This window comes from Zea mays, chromosome 7 (genome assembly GCF_902167145.1).
Source record: "Zea mays cultivar B73 chromosome 7, Zm-B73-REFERENCE-NAM-5.0, whole genome shotgun sequence".
NCBI lineage: Eukaryota > Viridiplantae > Streptophyta > Magnoliopsida > Poales > Poaceae > Zea > Zea mays.
Window position 1 is genome coordinate 142,290,469 of NC_050102.1, and position 20,811 is coordinate 142,311,279.

A 20,811-nucleotide genomic window follows, 5' to 3' on the forward strand; every position below is an offset into this window, starting at 1 on the left:
AAATAGTGAACAGTATTCCTTTATTGTTCACGGATTCTGGTAATTGTAATCGCATCTTTCGGGAACCAACCTTTGCCAAGGCAGAGGTATTATTGTATTCAATGATTCAATATATTAAGTAAATACAATATAATTCGTCTATGATTTATTTACCCTTTTATACCCTTTATTTTATGTTATCTTATACAATCTATTAAAATTGTATTACGAAGACTTGAGCTTCGTAATTATATTCTCACCAACCTTCGTCCAAGGCTCATTATCCTCAAGTGAATAATGTTTCATGGACGAAGGACGTTAACATTTAACATTTTATGTTGCCTTGTTATTAATTCATAGCATTTGAGAACAAGTCCCAACACAAGTTACCGAGTATATATATGCAACATGATCTGCGCGTCGTTCTGTCCGCGTGCCAGCGCCTCAAGGCATCATGGTCGCCGGCACTGTTCGTTTTTGATCGCTCGGCCCAACACTACGGCGACTTGACAAAAAGCCGTCCCGGTTCCGCCGAGTCAACATCCCGGCCTAACGTTGAAGTGTTCAGGTGGACAGGCGGATGGTCTCGTCGCGCTTATCTTTCTCTGCTCCTGACATCACAAACCGCAGTCTGAAATTGGACGTACCGATGCGTTGAACGCAGTGGAGCTTGGATTCCATGGATCATCTCATGCACTGCCTGGCTGTCGGCCTGCACGAGACTCAGATGATACGCGTGTACCATCACGCAATCTCCGGGCAGCGACGCCAGGATATTCTTCTGATGGGTTGGACATCTGAAGCATCTGGACCAAGAGATCTCTACTACAACAGCACGGCGTCCTGGGGATTGCAGGATCAATTCGATCCATGGGCATGAACGTTGAATGGTACTAGTACATGTGTTATGTTGAATCTGGTTCTGAGGCGAAACAAGAAACAGAGATCTCATCTATACACCGATCGAATGCTTGTTTTCTCTAATCGATCATCGACCCGTCACCGATGAACGCGAAAACGTGGCGGAATGCAACGCATGGCGCTGCGGGGGGGTGTCAGAAGAGGTTGAGGACCTCGCGGATGGTGGCGTTGCAGAGCGGGCAGCGCCCGCGGCCGGTGCGGAGCTCGCGCGCGCAGGCGCGGCAGAAGGTGTGGCCGCAGGGGATGAAGGCCGCGCCCTTGCCCCGCGCGACGCACACGCAGCACCGCCCGCCCATGCCGCCGCCCTTCTCCTTCTCCTCCTCCTCCGGCGCCGCTTCCTCCGCGTCCGCGCGCTTCCACGTCCACTGCTGCTCCGTCCGCTCCAGCAGCGCCATCAGGGACACCCTCTGGCTCGCCCCCCGCGCGGCGGACCCCGGCGCCGCGGTGGCCGTGCCTCCTGGCGCGGGACGAACGCTGTGGCGGCCGGAAGCGACGGCGGGAGGGCGGCGGCCCTCGTCCGCGTCGCGGATGGCGTCCAGCAGCGTGCGCCGCCTCCCCGCCGCGGCGGGGCGGCCTCCACCTTCGCCGCCGTCGTCCCGGAGCTTGAGGAGGTTGCGGAGGTTGGACGACGCGGCGAGCTGCTCGGCCAGCGTGACGCCGCGCCGCGGCGGCGGCACCCGGACATCCATTCCTCAGCGCTCGCGCCACCAACTCGGGACTGGAGAAGCCCGCTGACGCCGCCTGTTGGCGCTGCCGCCCGCTAGGCCGCTACCCAGTTTATACCGCGTGCCGCTATCCTGCTCGGGCGCCCCTCTTGTCCGAATTTTTTTTTTGTATTTTGGCCATTTAAAAAAAAAACACGTTTGGACCCTAAAAAATTTTAATTACATTTTTGAACCTTTTGCTCGGCGTCATAGCCTATAACGCCGAGGTAACACAGCTCGGCGCCATAGGTTATAGCGCTGAGGTACGTGCTGCGTTGGCACAACCCGGGCGCCGTGACGTTGACATGGCACCGAGCTCGGCGCTACGGATCTTGGCGCCGAGCTCGGTTGTGTTATTAACAGTTTTGTTGCAAAAAAATAGTACAAAGCCATCTAGCTCAGTTGGTGGAGCACAAGGTTTTAAACTATGAGGTTGGGGGTTCAAGCCGTACAACTCACCTGGATTTTTTTATCTTTTAAATAACTTATTAGGTATAATATTTGGAATGCAGGATTATTATATAAATCAATACATGAATTTTGTAGTTGATAAAAATCGATTTGATAAAAAATCATCCAAAATCCACACGAACACAAATAGATCGAGTCGTTGTAATAATAGAAATCTGACACTTTCTAGATTCTGAACCCTATAAATACTTTTGTCTTTATCTGCATGTAATCCCTATGATACCTAGATTTTATCGCGGACATATTTAAAAAACTTGTCAGAAATATCAACGTTCGTGATTGACCAGTCAGCTAATCAAAGTAACAGGAAACAGAGAGGCAGGGATGATTACGCGCACGTCTCTTGTATTTCTATTCCTCCTGGGCACATGCTGAGCCACGGTAGACACGGTTTTTTGAGCCTGCCGACTCGCGAGACCCAGCTTGACCGACGCCGGACGGAGGAGGACGAACGCTGAAGCCGAATTTTTTTGTATTTTGGCTATTTTTCGGAAAAAAACACCACCAGTTTAATTTTATACAAATCAATGTCGTACCAAATAAAATCTATACTACCTATTAAGGCTCTAAGGGGTAGGCTGCCTCTGCTTGTTCTGCCTTCCGACGATCTCAACCGTCCAATACACTTTAGAGTCTCTCAGCCGTCCGATGCGTCCGATGCGCGCAGTCTCACCCCCACGCATCACCCCGCCCCCATCGTCCAACCGTGCGAGCACCCCATCGTCCCGCCGCCTCCTGCCCCCCTCCTCCGCACATCGTCCCGCCGCCTCCTGCCCCCCTCCTCCGCACGAGCCGCAGCCGGCCCCAGCAGACCGCGTGCGTGCTCTCTCTCCCCTCCTCCCCCTCCCCCTCTCCGTGCACGACTGGGTGGGCTACCGCTGCCCTACGCAAGGTGCCGAGAACTTCGCCGATATCTGCGCCGGAGAAGAGCGCCCACCAGATCAGGTATTCCCACCCCTCGTCCCGTACTCTAACCTCAAGCTATTTGGCTATCTGATGCCTACGAACTTCGAACTAACTGCTCACAACCAAAACCTTATCTCAAACAAACAGGCGCTTGGAAGGCGCGCTGGCCGGTGGATGACGATGGCGGGTGGCGGGGGACTGAACCGGTCTTCATCGAGGGGGCAGCTGCCGCCGCAAGAGCTGCTTGACGATCTCTGCAGGTATTTCCCTACGCCCTAGACCCCTCTGAAGTTCTTATTGGATTTGCTTAAATAAATCCGAGTTGAGTCACCTCTGCAGCCGGTTCCTTCTGAATGTGCCCAAGGAGGAGCTGGAGTCGTTCGAGCGGATCCTGTTCCTGCTGGAGCAGGCGCCCCCGTTGGATCATTTATTGTTGGCTCGAAGGCCTTCATCGACAAGGTCGGTTGATTTGTGTTCCTAAGTCTAAACTGCAGCGTTGTATTGTTTGCAAAAAGAAAAGAATTGCAAGTTACGATGGAAATATGAATAATACCTTCAGGCCAAAATTCTCCGGAAGACCCTAGGTGGTGGAATGAGGCAGGTTGGAGTTCTCTGTGCTGCTGCTCATGTTGCCGTTCGTGACAATGTGGGAAAGCTTGCAGATGACCACAGAAAGGCTAAAGCTTTGGCAGGTATATTTTTTCTTCTAAAAAAACTTAGTCAGAATTGGTTGTACCCTGTTTTAAGGCCTGATTTTTCCCTTTTCTAAAAAACAGTTTATTTCCCCCAGAATATTTGTTTCCCGACCTTTTATCCTACTTAAAACAACATGAAAAAAAAGACTGCACTGTTCCATTGCATTTGCTAGAAAACAAATCGTGATCGTCGCTGGCTTGAAGTTCTGAACTTGTCACTCTTGTTCATTTGCCTAGACGGACTGAATAAAATCGAACAGTTCAGAGTGGATTCAGCATCAGTCCAGACCAATATGGTCAACCTCTTATATTATTTCTCATTAACCACAATATATGTAACTGTAAACATCCCATTTGTAACATATTACATATACTATGCTTTGTAAGGTATTCTTGGACATTGTGGATTCACGCATATCATCTAACAAGCTGTGCCAGGTTCTGGGAACGCACAATGTGCTCGCAAGTCCAAGGAGTCCAAAAAGGTGAAGTTCCTTTGCTGTTCAGCACATTTTAAAAAAAAGATTTAGCACGTCAAGTATTTTTCTAATAACATTTAGCATGTCAAAAAAGGTGAAGTTCCACTCAGTAGTTTAGGATTTAGCATGTACATTATTTTTTGAAATATGATTTAACATTTCCAATATCCATGTTGGTGCTATCATTTTACTAACTTCACTGACACTACCAAAACTAACAATATCAGCAGTTTTTTGAAATCCAGACAATACCATTATACTACATTCATTCTCGAATATTTGCCACCCGTCATTATTCAAGAGTTGTTGTTGCCAAGAACCAAAAATACCCAGGAGAAAATACCACTGAGAATAATAGTAGCGCAATCTTTGATGGTATACAAGTAATAGAACCCAAGTTTGGTTTGATAGATAAACCAGATGCAGATACAAATGACATGATTTCTGAAAAGTTGATGGTACAAATTAATCTTAACGAAGGCATTGAAGAGGATATCCCACCAAGCCAATATACTACCAGGTGTGAAGAGAAATTAACTATGACTCAAGCTGCCATCTCAAGGGAAGCTGGACCTCCAGGTTATGATCCTGGAGAAAACTGTCTTCAGGTCAGTTCAATGATTACTAGCTGTGAGCAGAGTGTGATAATGGCTCCTAGCGCTATCGCAAGAGGAGTTGGTCCACCAGGATATACGCCTGGAGAACACCAGGGCAATGGGGCTCCATGGAATACAAGCTATGAGCGAAGACCGTTTACGAGTCCTGCGACTAGCTCAAGAGAAGTCAGACCTCCAGGATATGGGCCTGAAGAAAACCAAGGCAGTCGCATTTCCTGTAATACAAGCAGAGAGCAAATATTGTTTATGAGCCCTACAACCATCTCGAGAGAACTTGGTCCACCAGGATATTTGCCCAGAGAAAACCAGCGCAGTGACACTTCATGGAATACAAGCTGTGAGTCGGGACTATTTATGAGTCCTGCGACCACCTCAATAGAACATGGTCCACCAGGATATGGGCCTGTAGTCTTGATGCTTGCTTTATTGTGTATACTATTTAGTATAAATAGCTGTATATATTATTTTTGTCCTGAAATATTTAGGATGACTATATGTACGAGTTACGACTATGACTAGGCTTGAGTAATCGGTCTGGTCGAGGACTAATCATGATTAGTTGCCTAGTCTGTCCCATGGCAACTAGGTTTGACTATACAATTTATAAATATTGGATCCTATCTAAGTGCATTCAAAGCAACTAGAGTCCATTTGGACTTTGATTATCCAAATTCACTACCACTTCTACCTTTGGTAATGGATAAGCAGCTGAAGCTATTGTTCTTCCCCTGATCCTCATGACTAACATGCTCTTGTCAGTCTGTTGAATTGATTGATGCAGAAATAGCGCAGTCATTTTCACAACAAAGGAAAAAAAGAGAGGGTGGTGGTCCTACATATCATGAAACTTTTGCTTATGCTCAAGGGCCGTTTGCTCGTGTACCTGAAGCTTACGTTCTAAGCCTGGGCATTTATCTGCTTCCCAACAGAGAGTGTACGAGGTACAGCAGCAGAACATAAACTTCTGAATTAAAATTTTGCATATTGTTTCTGCATTGGATACATGACTGTCTGCATCTAATTCTGTTCTTTTCAGGACTTTGTTCACGTGTGGCATCCCCACAATCAAAATGTGGGAGCAACAGGTTCTGGTCTGTCTGGTGTTGCTACTGTCTCGAGTACTCTTGGTGTACTTCGAGCTTATAGTCCAAATTCGACATCAGCATCCTCCAGTAATTTGTCAACTGTACATATGGGTGGACTAACATGTATAACTCAGCCGACGACAGAACTGGGGTCTGAGGATACTGTTATTGCACAATTTTTGAGGTACACATGTTTTGACTATCTTTTACAGATGTGTCATTCTTTTTTCTGTTGCTTGTTTTGGACTGATTATATTCTTGCGCCTTCCATAGTAATCCTGGCCAAGTTGGACCAAGCGAGTCTCCTGTCCTATTTAGTGGAACAGTTGGTGCTGCATCTACATTTTCTCCATTGGCATCTAATGACCTTCCTGTTAGTGTAACGACTGTCTCAACCAATGTATTTTTCCTGTTGACCTCATGACTATGTTGCCATATATTATCTTCTAAGACCTTTCTAACCTTCTGCCAGGAAATAAGTGCTATGGTGCCCCCTCCATCAACATCTGCTGATCGTCTGGGATCTATTTTACCTGAACCTTTGAACATTATTCAAGAGTTGCTGTTGCCAAGAACCAAAAATACCCAGGAGAAAATACTACTGAGAATAATAGTAGCGCAATCTTTGATGGTATACAAGTAATAGAACCCAATTTTGGTTTGATAGATAAACCAGATGCAGATACAAATGACATGATTTCTGAAAAGTTGATGGTACAAATTAATCTTAACGAATGCATTGAAGAGGATATCCCACCAAGCCAATATACTACCAGGTGTGAAGAGAAATTAACTATGACTCAAGCTGCCATCTCAAGGGAAGCTGGACCTCCAGGTTATGATCCTGGAGAAAACTTTCTTCAGGTCAGTTCAATGATTACTAGCTGTGAGCAGAGTGTGATAATGGCTCCTAGCGCTATCGCAAGAGGAGTTGGTTCCTATCCTCCAGAGAAAAGGATCAAACTAAAGATGGACAGCTATAGAACAGAATACTTTCCTCCACAAGCTACCACAGGTGCAGAGCCAAGCAGTGAACAACGTCGGCTAGAGAGTGAATTTTAGTAGCTAGAAGCATGAATTTTGTGTGTTCATTAGACAAGCTCTTTTCTTTCTATTTGAAGCTGATGTGTCTTATGTTTTATTACATCATTGTTTTGGGTCATTGAATTAACTTGCCACCTTTTAAAGCAGACGTATAATGTATTCCTCAGTTGTGTTTGTGTTTGGAGACATGGAAAGGTGATAAGAATTTCCATTAACTCTTCTGAGCTTCTGTCAGGAGGATGGGCTTCTGCATACTGCCTGTGGAACTCCAAACTATGTAGCGCCTGAGGTGAGTTTCTCACCTCTCCACAGTTGTCAGCTTATTTGTGTTGTTACCTTATGTGATTAATGTGCTTCAAGATGTGTAAGTATCGCACACTTTCTACAGGTGCTCGCTGATAAAGGCTATGATGGTATGGCTGCAGATGTATGGTCCTGTGGCATAATCTTGTTTGTTCTTATGGCTGGATACTTACCCTTTGATGATGCCAATCTGATGAGACTGTACAAACTGGTAAATTCGGTTAATACACTTATATCTTGGTTTCCCTATGAAATGCAAGGATAATTTTGATGAACTTTTCTTTGACTTCCTTTTGTAGATCTGCCATGCAACTTTTTCTTACCCACCATGGTTTTCTTTTGGAGCAAGGAAGTTTATTAAGCGCATTCTCGATCCTAACCCTGATACCGTAAGTTCGAATTAAGACGTGTCTTTTCATTATCTGTCTCATCTCTTTCATTTATCTGTTGTATTCTTTGTTCAAAAAAAAATTATCTGTTGTATTGTTGTCACCAGATTACAACCAGTGTCACTGTTATCACTGTTGGATAAATGGGTGTTGTATTCTTGCAGAGGATAAAAATTGCAGAATTTTTGGAAGATGAATGGTTCAAAAAAGGCTATAAACCACCACATTTTGAACAAGGCGAAGATGTTAACCTTGACGACGTTGATGCTGCACTCATTGATTCAGAGGTATTATATAGACCAAATGTTCATTTTGAATCTACGACTATCTTGAAAATCTCCCTAGAAATATTACGTGCTTTAAAAGCATTTTTACATTCTATTTTATGTTCACATTATCATTCATGAGGCAACTTGTTTACTGCAACCGCCATCACTTGCAGGGCTGGAAATCTGGTGCTGTAACTACTTTAGGCCAAGGTGGTAGCGACTTGATTACTACAACCATTGGTAAAGCCTTGGGACCGAGAGAAATTTATGTCTATGTTTAGTCTGAATAGATATTTAATAAACCATATTTTTCTTTCTGAGGAAAAAAGTTGAGACAACAGTTGATGCTAATCACTAAGCTAGCATGTGCATTTCATGAAAATCGTTGCTTATCCCCATACATTGCCTAATTGGTCTGAAAGCATACTGTGCTTGTGATAGGTATGGATCGACGAGATGGGTTGCTTGTCCCCATACATATTTTTTCTTTTGTTTTGTCACTAATGAATCTTTGTACAAATTATATTTTAAATGCTCAAGAAAAGAGTTCTGGAACTAAACAACGGTACAGGATATTCATCCTTATTACACGTGTATTTTGAGCAGGCTGCTTCTCAGTGAATAAACGAATCTTTCAGTTGCATACTTCTCAAAAACGAAAGATCATGTTCAGTAGATAAACATATGTTCCCTTTTTACCTTTCAAAGCTATATTTATTGTTGCTTGGCATTTGCTTTACTAACCATCATGAATTGAACATATAGCTCATGATGTCAGTCTCCTGAACAGAAGCGAGAAATTTAGGATCGTTATTATGGACTGTTCACTTTAATGCAGGTTTTGCATCCACAATCAATGAGACCTGATAGAGAAGGTGATATTCCAGTTAGGGTTAAGAATTCATACAACCCTAAAGCTCCAGGAACCCTATTTGCTACTGCCGAGCAATGTAGTGCTGCTGTAACACTGAGGATGTTGTACTAACATGACATCATATTAAAAAGATTTTGAGAGCAATATTTCTCGGCCTTTTAGCTAAGGTGTTATATTTGTGCTTATTAGTTTAATATCTGATATGTGAACTATATGTTCACTCTGATATTAAATTTATTTTTTATGGATATTAAATATGTTTGTGTGCCCGTGCGTTGTACTATTCTATAACACTGAGGATGTTGTACTATTCTATAAGACACTATTGTAGGAGTACACACTCTGTGCGCCATGTTCTGCCGCGCTGCGCTCCCACCGTGCGTCCACGTCCGCAGAATCTGCGTCCACTGGCTCCCATCGCACGCTCTCCCCACCGCGTGTCCGTGTCTGCCGATGGAAGGTCGCGCAGCTTCACCTTGACGCCTCCCCCACCGCGTGGATGCCGATGGAAGGTCGCCCCAAACCAGAGATCGCGCGACCGCCTCCGCGATCCGCAAAATCCGCCCGTCTGCGTCTATCGATGGAAGGTCGAGCAGATTTAACGTAGATTCAGCATCGGCGCCTCTCCACTGCGCGTCCGCGTCTACCAATGGAAGATCGCGCAGATTCAGCCTTGGCGCCTCCCCCACCGCGTGGACGCCAATGGAAGGTCACCCCAAACCAGAGACAACGCGACCGCCTCCGCAATCTGCGCACCCGCTCGCGCAGCTTCACCTCGCCGCCTCCCCCACCGTGCGCCCGTCGATGGAAGGTCGCCCCCAGACCAGAGACCCGCTCCACGCACCCGATGGAAGGTAATCGTCGTTGTGGCCGCACCCTCCATCACCGCCCCTGCAATCTCCTCCCATCATTGGGGGCGACCTTCCAACGACGCTGCACCACAACGACGGGTATTAAAGAAATCCGAAGGGAAGAGATGGTCGAGGCCGCCACCCCACCCCGTTCCTCCTCACATCTTCCGCTATTCTTCGATTCGCCCAGTTGAGTTCTCACAAACGGTGCATGAACTCTGTTCTTCATTTTGGTGGGGGGCAATCCTGTTTTGAGACTACCAGCAAACACAAGCAAATATTATTATTTCTGTCTTTTTTGCTCACTGTGAAATGTTTACAGAACTTTGGTGGATTGTGAGATAGCCAGATAGTGATCTTTGTAAGTATTCTTTACTACAACCTTCATATATACTTTGGTTCACAATTATCTATTGAGCATATTATGGTTACAGTTACCTTTTAGGTTTCTTGTGTCCTTTGATTTGGTACTTTGCCCCCATATATACAACAAGGATCCGCGAGAACGCCCTTTTGTGAGAAAGAACTTGTTTAAAAAACTTGCATTTTTCTATCGTGGCTTCTACATGTGACCTTAAAGAACTTGTTTCAAAGTTCATTCCATAAACTTATCTAGAATATTTATAATTAGATTGGTTGTAATGTAGTGGTGAAACAGTTAGATTAAAATAACAAAATTTGTGTATGCCTAGGATCATAAATTAATTATGAAATCTTTTTTATAATAATATAACACACATTTGTACATAAGTTATTGTGGTATTATATGGTCCCGTTGCAACGCACGGGCACTCACCTAGTTAATATAATAATCCTGGTGAGACTACAAAATTCATGTATTGATTTATATAATAATCCTGCATTCCAAATAGTATACCTAATGAGTTATTTAAAAGATAAAAAAAATCTAAGCAAGTGACCTTAAAGAACTTGTTTCAAAGTTCATTCCATAAACTTATCTAGAATATTTATAATTAGATTGGTTGTAATGTAGTGGTGAAACAGTTAGATTAAAATAACAAAATTTGTGTATGCCTAGGATCATAAATGAATTATGAAATCTTTTTTATAATAATATAACACACATTTATACATAAGTTATTGTGGTATTATATGGTCCCGTTGCAACGCACGGGCACTCACCTAGTTAATATAATAATCCTGGTGAGACTACAAAATTCATGTATTGATTTATATAATAATCCTGCATTCCAAATAGTATACCTAATGAGTTATTTAAAAGATAAAAAAAATCTAAGCAAGTTGTAGGGCTTGAACCCCTAACCTCATGGTTTAAAACCTTGTGCTCCAACAACTGAGCTAGAAAGCTTTGCACTATTTCTTTGCAACAAAACTGTTGATAACACAACCGAGCTCGGCGCCAAGATCTGTGGCGCCGAGCTCGGTGCCACGTCAACGCCACGGCGTCCGGGTTGTGCCAACGCAGCACGTACCTCGGCGCCATAACCTATGGCGCCGAGGTACGCCGAGCAAAGGGTCTAAAATGCAATTAAAATTTTCTAGGGTCCAAACGTGTTTTTTTTTCGAAAAATGGCCAAAATACAAAAAATTCGGCCCTCTTGTTTTGGGAGGCGAGGCGAGGCGAGTCGAGTCGAGTCGCGTCTCGCGTGAGGCGCGCGGACGGGCAGGACGCTGGCTGGAGCACCCTCACGATTACCGGCAAACGGATGGTCGTAAATGTGTCACGTCATATCGGCACCAGTGAATAGTTATCGGCCAGATACTATATTATAGTACATAATCATAATCATGTCGTGTCAGCACTATATTACACTAACATCTAATAGTGTCCGTGTAGTCACTATTTTACTTTGAGAGCTTAAAAATATATAACATCTTTAAGATTATATGTACAATTTTAGAACTTAAACATGTAAACCATTATAGAGTGAATTTATTATGCTTAAAATCATAACAAATCACAATTCACAGTCACAAAGTACATATCACAATCACATCTATAGAGTACCAGTCTGTCTAAGTCGTGTCTAATCATACCGACCACTTAATCGTGTTGTGCTCTTACCAACCCATCGTGTCGAGGTGCAGGCCCAAGCACGACACTAGACTAGTGTCGTACTGACACTAGCAATATATGAATCCTGCTTGTGTCGTATCGAAGCACTACGAATCGTGCATGCTTAGTGTCGACCCATTTATCACAGCTCACTTGACCATCTATAATTACAAGCGCCACTTGACGGTCACGTGCGCTGAGCTCGGCCGATCGTGTCGCGTTAGTCGCGCCTGCACGGGAGGTCCATGACGGCTGACGGTTTCGTCCTACTGCCGCTCTTGACGGGGACTTCTGCCGTTCTACGGGGCCTACTAGACTAGCACCGCGGTCGTGCGCCGATGTTGCCTTGTCTCATATAGGGTTGGAAACGGACAGAAAAACCTCTCCTATTTCTGTATCCACATTTTATTATCGAAAAACGAGATCGGGTCCAGAATAGTCAGGAACAGAAATTGGAGCGAGATAAACGGAATTGCGAAAACAAATGGAAACTGAAATACTAACGGAAACTCGTAATTTAATACAAACACAAATGGTATTGATGTTTGACTAATGATTGATTGGCAGGACAATAACACAAAACAAATAGATACAGATATGCAACATTCTATTGTTGTTTGGTTGATAATGATATACATATAGCTTCATCTGATGTTGTTTAAGACTTCAGACCACTTGTCATTGAAAATAGTCGATGGTTACAATGACCACTTGTCTATAATTTGTCACCTAAAGACATGAGAATTTAGTTTATATACTAATGGATATTAGACTCGTCCTATATTTATTAAATATGGAATAAATACGGATTCAATCAGAATAAAAACCGGATCCCATAAAAAATGGATGGAATAAACACTCTCGTTTTTGTCTCGTTTCTATATCTCTACTACTCCTTATGTTAGTACTAGGTGAGTGCCCGTGCGTTGCGACGAAAGTAACAATAGAACTGAAAACGGATGGTGAGTGCAAACATCATTATAATATACAAAATCCGGACAAGTACATAGCTTCTATTCATAGCAAAAGCCATATAAAGCTAATGAACAAGATTAGCTCAAAGAAATATGATACCAGCAAAAATAAGATTGCTAGGAAACTCGATGACATTTACTTCAACAAAGGTTTCTCAGAATACTCTGTTCTTGCAGCTGGTTCTGTCATAAAGGTCATTTTACATCTTACAGGTTCACTATAAATCAATCACTGAAACATGACACATCAGATGAAATAGCACCAAGATCTACAAAAAACTTGAGTTATGATCTATCGACGTGAGACCACTAGTCGACAATCTTCGTCCCTTGTTGCTGGTCAAATACGTGAGACAATCAGGTGCTCCACGGCACCGCCCATGGAAGAAGACCTGACACCACCAGTCGACAATGATCCGCCCATGGAAGAAGACCTGACACCAATTAGACAATGATTTAATAAAAACACAAATTGGAAACATACAAATGACCATGGGATCCTCCCTGAACAAGTCTTCTATGGCCAAAACACAAAGCTAATACTTAGCTACTAAAATTAGTTGAAGCCATCCAAACAATCTATTTAATAGTTCAACTATTAGCTATTTTTAGCAAATTAGCTAGCTACTATCACTGTTCTCGAATATTTGTTGCTCGTTGGTTCATTTTTGAACTAAAACATGACAAATAAAAAAGAACCGAGAGAATATTTGTTAGCTAGCTAATTTCACTAATATTTTTTAGCTAACTAATCATTAGCTCTAGTGCATTCAAACTCACTCGTCCTCAAACGAGCTCAAATTTCTCAGCATAATACATACTGAACTTAACGCAATTGAACCGAAAGAAGAAGAAAAAAGAAGGGTCCACAAAGAAAATGTCGGGTGCTTTCCTTCGTTCTAGGAGCAGGGGACTTCGAACTTTCCTTCCTAGCTGTAATTAGTGTCCGACGAGAAGGGCTAGAAATTGGACCAAACTGGCTCGCACATGGTAGCCAATGCTCTCCTAGAATCTGAATTCCGAGTCAATGTCCATTGCCCATACAAATTTCCTGAGAAGAGATTTATTGAAAATCTGTTAGCAGAACTGCATGTTCAATAACTGCAGGCTTTTGCAACTGGGGAATTTGGGGAAAAACAAATATTGTCAGAACCAGAAATTGCATACCTTCTCAATAGGGACTTCATGGCGTTTGCACCATGCCACTGTTATTCTAGAATCAAGGTAGTTGACCTTTGACGTTCCAAGTGCAACTGCCTTCAGATCCTCTTTTATCTTCTTATTCATCTCCATCTTCTCTATCTTGCCTTCAAGCGTTGCAATCTTCTTTTCAATCCTGCAAGTAGGTTTTTTCAGGTTGCCTACCTTAGCTTTTATTAACACACAAAAACAAAATACAACAAAATGTATGGTTGAGATGTGTTGCGCTTCAGGAGCCAAGTTCCTCTTTGGCTTCCCCTCTGTATCAAAACCTAGGGGCTTCCATTTTTTGCTTTGATCAAGTCTGCTTTTAGCTCCTCCATCCGGGACTGGAGGGGAAAAGGTAACTGTGTTAGACAATTCAAGAATTCCCAAAGCTATGGTAGAAGCTTGAGCTGATAACTTGCAGCAGAATCCCAACCTTCAACTCATCAATCTTTTCGTTCACTCTAGTCATCTAGGGTTCATGTGATTTTGATGTGTGGGCCTTGCGTCCTAGCATTACTTGTATTAGCCAAACCTTTTTTGTCACGATGATTGATGCTAAAAGAGATCGCTAGGAACTACGACCGACGAGGAGCAAAAATGATCAAATAGAAGTCACAGACTACAAGGCAATCATGCAATACACCTGTATGCGCCAGAAGCAAGCCCCAAGCTACAAGCAACTATTGACAAACATTATATCTTTTAAGTCATGGAATGAGTCACTTAAAAGATTTAGTGCTACTGCTATGAGTACATCGCATGAAAAAAATTAGTGCTGATTTGAATATAACTCACTGCAATGTGAGTATAACACTAATCAGGAAAAACTTGTTCTAAATATACCACTGATATGAGTATACCACTAATCAAGAAAAACTTGTGTGCTACTGCTATGAGTTCGAATGAAGAGACGAGAAAATTACCTGGGAGAGCGCCGAGAAGCCATAGATCGAACAGATACACGTAAACAGCTAGCAAGAAATGGGAAGTAATCAGTAAAAATGTATTTAAGTCATGGAATGAGTCACTTAAAAGATTTAGTGCTACTGCTATGAGTACATCGCATGAAAAAATTTAGTGCTGATTTGAATATAACTCACTGCAATGTGATTTAAGTCTCAGATTTTTGAACAGGGCTAGAGTAACTATTCTAGTATCAAATATGCTTACTAATTCATAATTGCACGACACAAATATCAGTAGAATATATATAAAAGGTTTACGTTATTGTTTTCCCCCTTTCGAATTCGAGAGCATGTTTAACTCACATGAAAGAATGAAGGTTTATCTGAGTGAAAAAATTACCTAAGAACATAAATATCAGCTGGTTCATCTATATCCAGCCATTCTTCAATATCCAATTCATTGGGTTGACATACGCCTCAATGTTCCATGTTCCTACACAGATCCTGTATTATCAAGACTTTGCGAATTAAATGATAGAACATCACTACAAACTACAAACTACAAAATAATAAGTAGCATGCTTTTATATATTTCAGCTGGCCAACAAGTAGCAGCTGAGTCTGATTGCCGCTACTGGCATGTCACCACTGTATCAGGAATTCAGGATTCAGGAGTAAGTGAGTAGCAGGAATGCGAATTCAGTCCAAAGAAATTATGGGAGAAGAAACGATGTTATTAGACCGACTAAATCTGTATGCATGGTGTCTGTACCAGAGCTCTCTAACGTCAACATACTGGGCACGAAGGATCTCTGATTTCTGCCTTCTAAGCCTGCATGGTGCAGCCTTCATTTGACTCTCTGAGTGGCAAAGTAGACTACATTAGCATACGTACAGGGCGGCACGTAGACCAATGAACGACGACCACAATCTAAAAGACACTCCATCCCGTGAGGGAGTTATAATACCAGTCGGGGAGGATATCGCATTACCATTGCTATCAAATGATCAACTACCTTTAACTCTACTATAGTCAGGTGCCCGTACATTGTTACTTCACATCATGCTTGTTAAGACGCATAATTGCATCCATGTTTGCTGGTAGAAACTTCTCCATTTTGAAGTATAGTGAATGGTAGTTGCAATTCTTTAGTATTCGTCAAAATAAATATGCCAAGAACGTAGGAGTAGAAGCAGATCATTGCGGCACTGATAGGATTAAGAGATCGACAGAAGCGCAGTGAAGCATGATATGAGAAACGAGATATTAACATATATAACTTTGACAAAGATGATAGTAGTGGATTTTTCAAAAGAGAAAAAAAATTCAGGAAATAAAGGAGCACCTCAGCGCGACGTAGAAGCCCCACGGAAGCAGCTTCCTCGTCTGTGAGGAAAAGAGTAAAGGTTGATCAGAAAGCTAGCCCAAGTGGTCCTCGATAAAACGAATTGCAGTCTGACTCACAGTGGTGTACGCCTGGCCGTGCTTCCATGCTACCGCAGCGGCAATGCCTGCAAACAACGAGCGTAGCATATTAATTATCATAGGTTTCATCCACGTGCAGAATTTCAGTTCAGCTTATATGACAGCTGGTTAACAGTACCAAATATTTTCAGACACTATAGTTTGCCTGTTCAGAATGCACTTTAATGAGATCTAGAGAATATCAGCATGCATCCAAACTCTAAGCCCTGCTCCAACAAAACCTGCCAAGACGGTATGTTGCAGAAAACAAAACTACCTGCTTGCGCCAGTATGAACAGTAAGCTGGACTTCCCGCTCCTCCAGACCTTGAGGCTAAGTACAGCCAGGGCCAATATGGCAAGGCCAGGTGCAACGCCAAAGGTAAGACTCGCAGGGCTCCTCCAGAAGAGAAATCCAATAAGGCCCATGGAGAGTAAAAGTCCACCTGAACGAGAAAATTTGTAACTTTAGGTTTTTTTTCTCCTGATACTTTAGAGAGAATGTTGAATGGATAGCATAGTATTGGAGGAACTGAGAAGCTCTAAAAAAAGGTTGAGATATTGATAAAATGCTTAGAAGCTCCCTAAACCCCTATCTAAAGATTTAGTCAGAGGGGGTGGAAAGAGAGAAGACATAGAAACAAACCATGCTGCTATGTCAGTAGTACCGAAGCAATAAAAAAAACTTCTACTTAACTGTATTCACCAAAAAGTTTGCTAGCTGCAAAGCTGGAATCATACCAAAAGGTATCCCTAGGCAAAAGTCGTGTATCTTTGCACACTTCTGCTGAGGAGCAGCCTCCTGCTCTGTATATTCATTAGCAGGTGCTACAATGGTCGGCTCTTCGGTTTCGCCACCTGTTTGCTCCAAGGTGGCTGCAGCTTCACCACCTGTTTCTAAGGTGGCCTCAGCTTCACCACCTGTTTGCTCCGAGGTGGCGACAGAATCAGCAGGAGTGGTATAGTCTGCATTCACGCACATTGTAGTCCATGGCTGCAGGGCAATACAGCAATGGTGTGAGAGGAAATATTAACCACAGATATTAGGAGTACAAGAGGAAGAACATAAGAAGGGTAGGTAAACATGCCGGATCTTTTTTGCTAGGAAAAAAATGCTTCTACAAAAAGGAAGAGAACTAAGCTATTTGAATGGAAGCTACAGAGTTCAACAAATCTTGTTTTCATGACAAATACGCCCTTTTCGCTTTTATTATGTGATGAAAGAAACTGCACATGAATACAGCTATCTCTGAACAATTTAACAGTACTTTGCTAAATTCAGATTTAAGGAACAAAGACAACAAAAACTGCACATGAATACAGCTATCTCTGAACAAATTAACACAGAAAAGATCTGGTAACTAAATCCACCATTATATCTGAATAATCCTAGTGAGATACTGAAAGCATAAGATAAGGGCACTACTGCATACAGGAACAGCTCTTACAGTAGTCCAGTTGATTGTATTGGCACATGGAACAGATGTGCTGACAAATTGACAAGTTGAACCTACAGACTCATTTTGAGATGAAAGTTTGTCCTTTAATATCCACAGCTAGTTGAAAGGTTTCTATTTCTCGTGAGTGGATCCACAGCTAGTTGAAAGGTTTGCTACAATCACCAAACATAGGTTAGCCCAAGTTTGAAGATGGTACCTGAAGCATAGACAATGAATTTTCCTAAGAGTAGAATCTGCAAAAAATATAGCCATGATCAAGAGTTCTAGCATTTAATTTGAGGATCAAAAGTGAGACTTTTGCAATGAACATGACAATAGAAGATCACTCTCAATGCATAATACTTCATGCAAAAAGTTGCAAAAGAGGCAATCTAAGGACAAGCAGACTACATAATAAGCAAGCAGCATTTTGAGCATATAACTAATCCTAATCAACACTAATCAAGGCATGGCACAGGAGATCTAGAATGCTCAGAACCAGCGAGAATCCTCAGGGGCGGGAGATTGAGGGGGTACCAAAAGGAGACGGTAGAGAAAATTTGTAGAGATAGAAACTTACGTGGTGACAAGGTTGGCAAGTCTCCCTGAGCTCTACAACAACCTCGAGTTGCTCCAGAACACTCCAGCCGTTGACATGTTCACCAATGGAGTCGCCATATACTCTTAGTCTCCGACTTCTCCAACACAAGGCTCATAATTCCTTTCCTGTGGGATGTGAATCAATCAGAACATATTGTTTTTGTTGTTGACATGGCAGCAAAGTACTTCAGAAATCAAAACTGAACCTAAGGTTTGCCATCCTAATTTTGTCTATTTCAGCTAAGGGACCATAGGTGACAGGTGGTGGGTGCGCCTGCACGCCTATGCATAGGCATCCTGTATGCACACATAGTAGCAACCATACAGGGAGCCTTGAGCAACAATTTCACATCATTTAATAGCATCCCTTATTCCCTTTCTTTTGGCCGGAACTAATCCCAACCTAGAGCATAGCTCAGACGCATACAAAGGCAATCGTCTTACCTTGCTCCGAACGGAGTAGCCTCTGGTGATCGGAATTTGCGTTCTAGTGATCAGAATCGTGCATTCCGCGGCTAGTCGCAAGGCGAATCCCAAGCATTTGCAGCTACTACTGTGGACAGTGACCCGCGAAGGCCAGCAAAGCACCAGGAGGGGCAGAGCGATTGTGATTAAAGCAGGTAATAGCTTGATTATTGGGAAGTGGAAGGAGCTTGCCTTGAAGCGGCCGGACTCAGCGATGGTTCGGATCCCGGCCACCCTCTTGAACACCAGCGGCGACGTCCTGGAGGCCATTCTCTCCTCCTGACGGCGCCCAGACCTGGAGGCAAGAAAGCGGACTTGATGGCGAGATTCAGATCCGGAAGTGGTAGCACCCCTCACGCGCCACCACTCGACGCCACCATTTTCTCGCCGGCTGGCCGCTCGATCTAGGCGGGGGACGTGTAGCCGCAGTAGAGAAGGCTCGTTACTTGCGAGGGACGGCATGAGGTGGGTTCGGACACCGCCACCGATGAATTTGGCCTGGTCCTTTTCCCCCTCTTTCCTTCTCTCGGACGACGAGGCGTGATCGATGGCGGCCGCGTCGCTGCTGAGCCGGTCGCGGTGGCTCCTGGTGGAGCACCCGGCCGTGGCCTCGTCCCGCTGGCAGCCAGGCCGCACGGTCGGCGCGACCGCGTCCTTCGCGGCTGCCGTCATCTGCAGCTACCTCGCCGCGATGCTCGTCCTCCGCCGCCTCGTCCTGCCCTGTTTCCCGGCGCTGCCTCCGTCGGCTCTCCCATCGCTGGACTGCCTCCGTCGTGCTTGAGGAAGAGGTCCGTGTAGTTCTTCATGGCCACAGAGGCGACGCGGGTGTACCTAACTGACTCCCACGCGCGCGCCGAGATGAAGACCTCGGGGAGCTTGAGCGCGCGGCGGAGCGGCACGAGCGCCACCCTGCAGAGCCGCTCGCGCGCGGTACGCGTACTCGTCTGCGAGGTCCGCGGCGAGCTCGGGAGCGGAGCCCTTGGGGAAGAGGCGGCGCGCGACGGCCTCACAGATGAGCGTGGAGTGGTCGTAGGAGGAGTCCAGCGACGGGCACCACTTGGCGGCGAGCGAGAACTTCCGGACCTTGCCGGCCGCGAGCTTGCGCATGTCCTCCGCGATGAGCCTCGCGAAGAGGTCGGCCGTGCACCACTGTAGAAGCCCTCGCGGTCGGACTGCCGCTCCCGCGCATGCCGCGGAGGTTGGCCACGAGGCGGAGCGCGGTGTCCGGGTCGGCCGCCCAGGAGCGACTCCACGGATGTTGTCCACGAGGCTGGGTCACTGCACTGGTGTCGGAGATCCGTGGGCGGTGATTTGGGGTGAGGAGAGAGAGGAGATTAGGGGCGGCTGGGACTGCGGCCGCGCGGTTTGCGGGAGAGAGGAGAGCCGGGCGGTTTGCGGGAGAGAGGAGAGCCGGGCGGCGGAGATTGCGGCAGCGAGCGTTGATGGCGGTCAATTCGAGGCAGAACCGTGCACCACTGTAGTGTGGACGTCTACAATAGTCTTATGTAGTAGTAGAGATTGTAGGCGTCCACATTTGAGGATGGTGCACGGTTCTGCCGTGGCCGGCGCGCCCCCTCCCGTGCTCCCTCCGCGCTCATCCACCTCCCTCCCTCCCTCCGTAAACTGCGCTCCATTCTCGAATCCAGCGCTCCCTCCGTGTTCCCTCCGCCTCCCTCCGCGCTCCATCCATCCTCCGCTAATCCAGCGGCTTCCTTCGTTGCCCAGCCCGTAGCGGCTCCCGCGAATCCCGACCGCGGATCCCGCAGTTCCTTCCATCCTCTAATCGAGCAGTGGAGGCTTCCTTCCATCCAAAAATCAAGCAGCCGCGACTTCCTTCGACGGCCAGCCCCATAGCGGGGCTCCCTCTAATGGTGTTGGCAAATCTTCCATCCGGATGGCGCGCACAGCGTACCTTCCATCGGTGGCCTGCTCAAGACGCCCACCTCGCAGTCCGAGACCGTCCTGGAGGCCTACCCCCGCGACCTCGCCGAGTTCGGCACCGGCCTGCGCCACGAGATCGAGGTGCTCAGCAAGGCCGTCGCCCGGGCAGCGTGGGACCTGCCATCGTCGCGCAGGGCAAGAAGGCCCTTACCCCCTCTGCCTCCGGGACCCACGTCCGGTACAGCTGCTTCGAGGCGCAGCTGCACGCGC

At 45.1% G+C, this 20,811-nt stretch overlaps 2 protein-coding genes, 1 long non-coding RNA gene and 1 pseudogene across 3 annotated transcripts; 3 read left to right on the plus strand and 1 right to left on the minus strand.

The window, feature by feature from the left end:
• Nucleotides 1-2,732: 2,732 nt before the first annotated feature.
• On the plus strand, nucleotides 2,733-4,180 carry LOC109941173 (uncharacterized). Its single transcript, XM_020541686.2, has 5 exons — nucleotides 2,733-3,020; nucleotides 3,321-3,440; nucleotides 3,541-3,673; nucleotides 3,914-3,972; nucleotides 4,064-4,180. Exons 1-5 carry the CDS (start codon nucleotides 2,733-2,735, stop codon nucleotides 4,163-4,165), a joined length of 702 nt encoding a protein of 233 aa, XP_020397275.1. The 3' UTR covers nucleotides 4,166-4,180.
• Nucleotides 4,181-6,786: 2,606 nt separating this feature from the next.
• On the plus strand, nucleotides 6,787-8,894 carry LOC118472975 (uncharacterized). Its single transcript, XR_004851532.1, has 4 exons — nucleotides 6,787-7,190; nucleotides 7,290-7,415; nucleotides 7,504-7,593; nucleotides 7,758-8,894. It is a non-coding gene; the product is annotated as an uncharacterized lncRNA (long non-coding RNA).
• On the plus strand, nucleotides 8,879-9,054 carry LOC111589889 (uncharacterized; annotated as a pseudogene).
• A 6,708-nt stretch (nucleotides 9,055-15,762) lies between these two features.
• LOC103632980 (protein FATTY ACID EXPORT 1, chloroplastic) lies at nucleotides 15,763-19,122 on the minus strand. The gene is made up of 6 exons (XM_008654682.2): nucleotides 18,853-19,122; nucleotides 16,898-17,150; nucleotides 16,435-16,602; nucleotides 16,158-16,204; nucleotides 16,039-16,079; nucleotides 15,763-15,901 (listed from the first exon to the last, which is right to left on the minus strand). The coding sequence occupies exons 1-6, from the start codon at nucleotides 19,120-19,122 to the stop codon at nucleotides 15,763-15,765; spliced, it is 918 nt and encodes a 305-aa protein (XP_008652904.2).
• Between the last annotated feature and the right edge of the window lie 1,689 nt (nucleotides 19,123-20,811).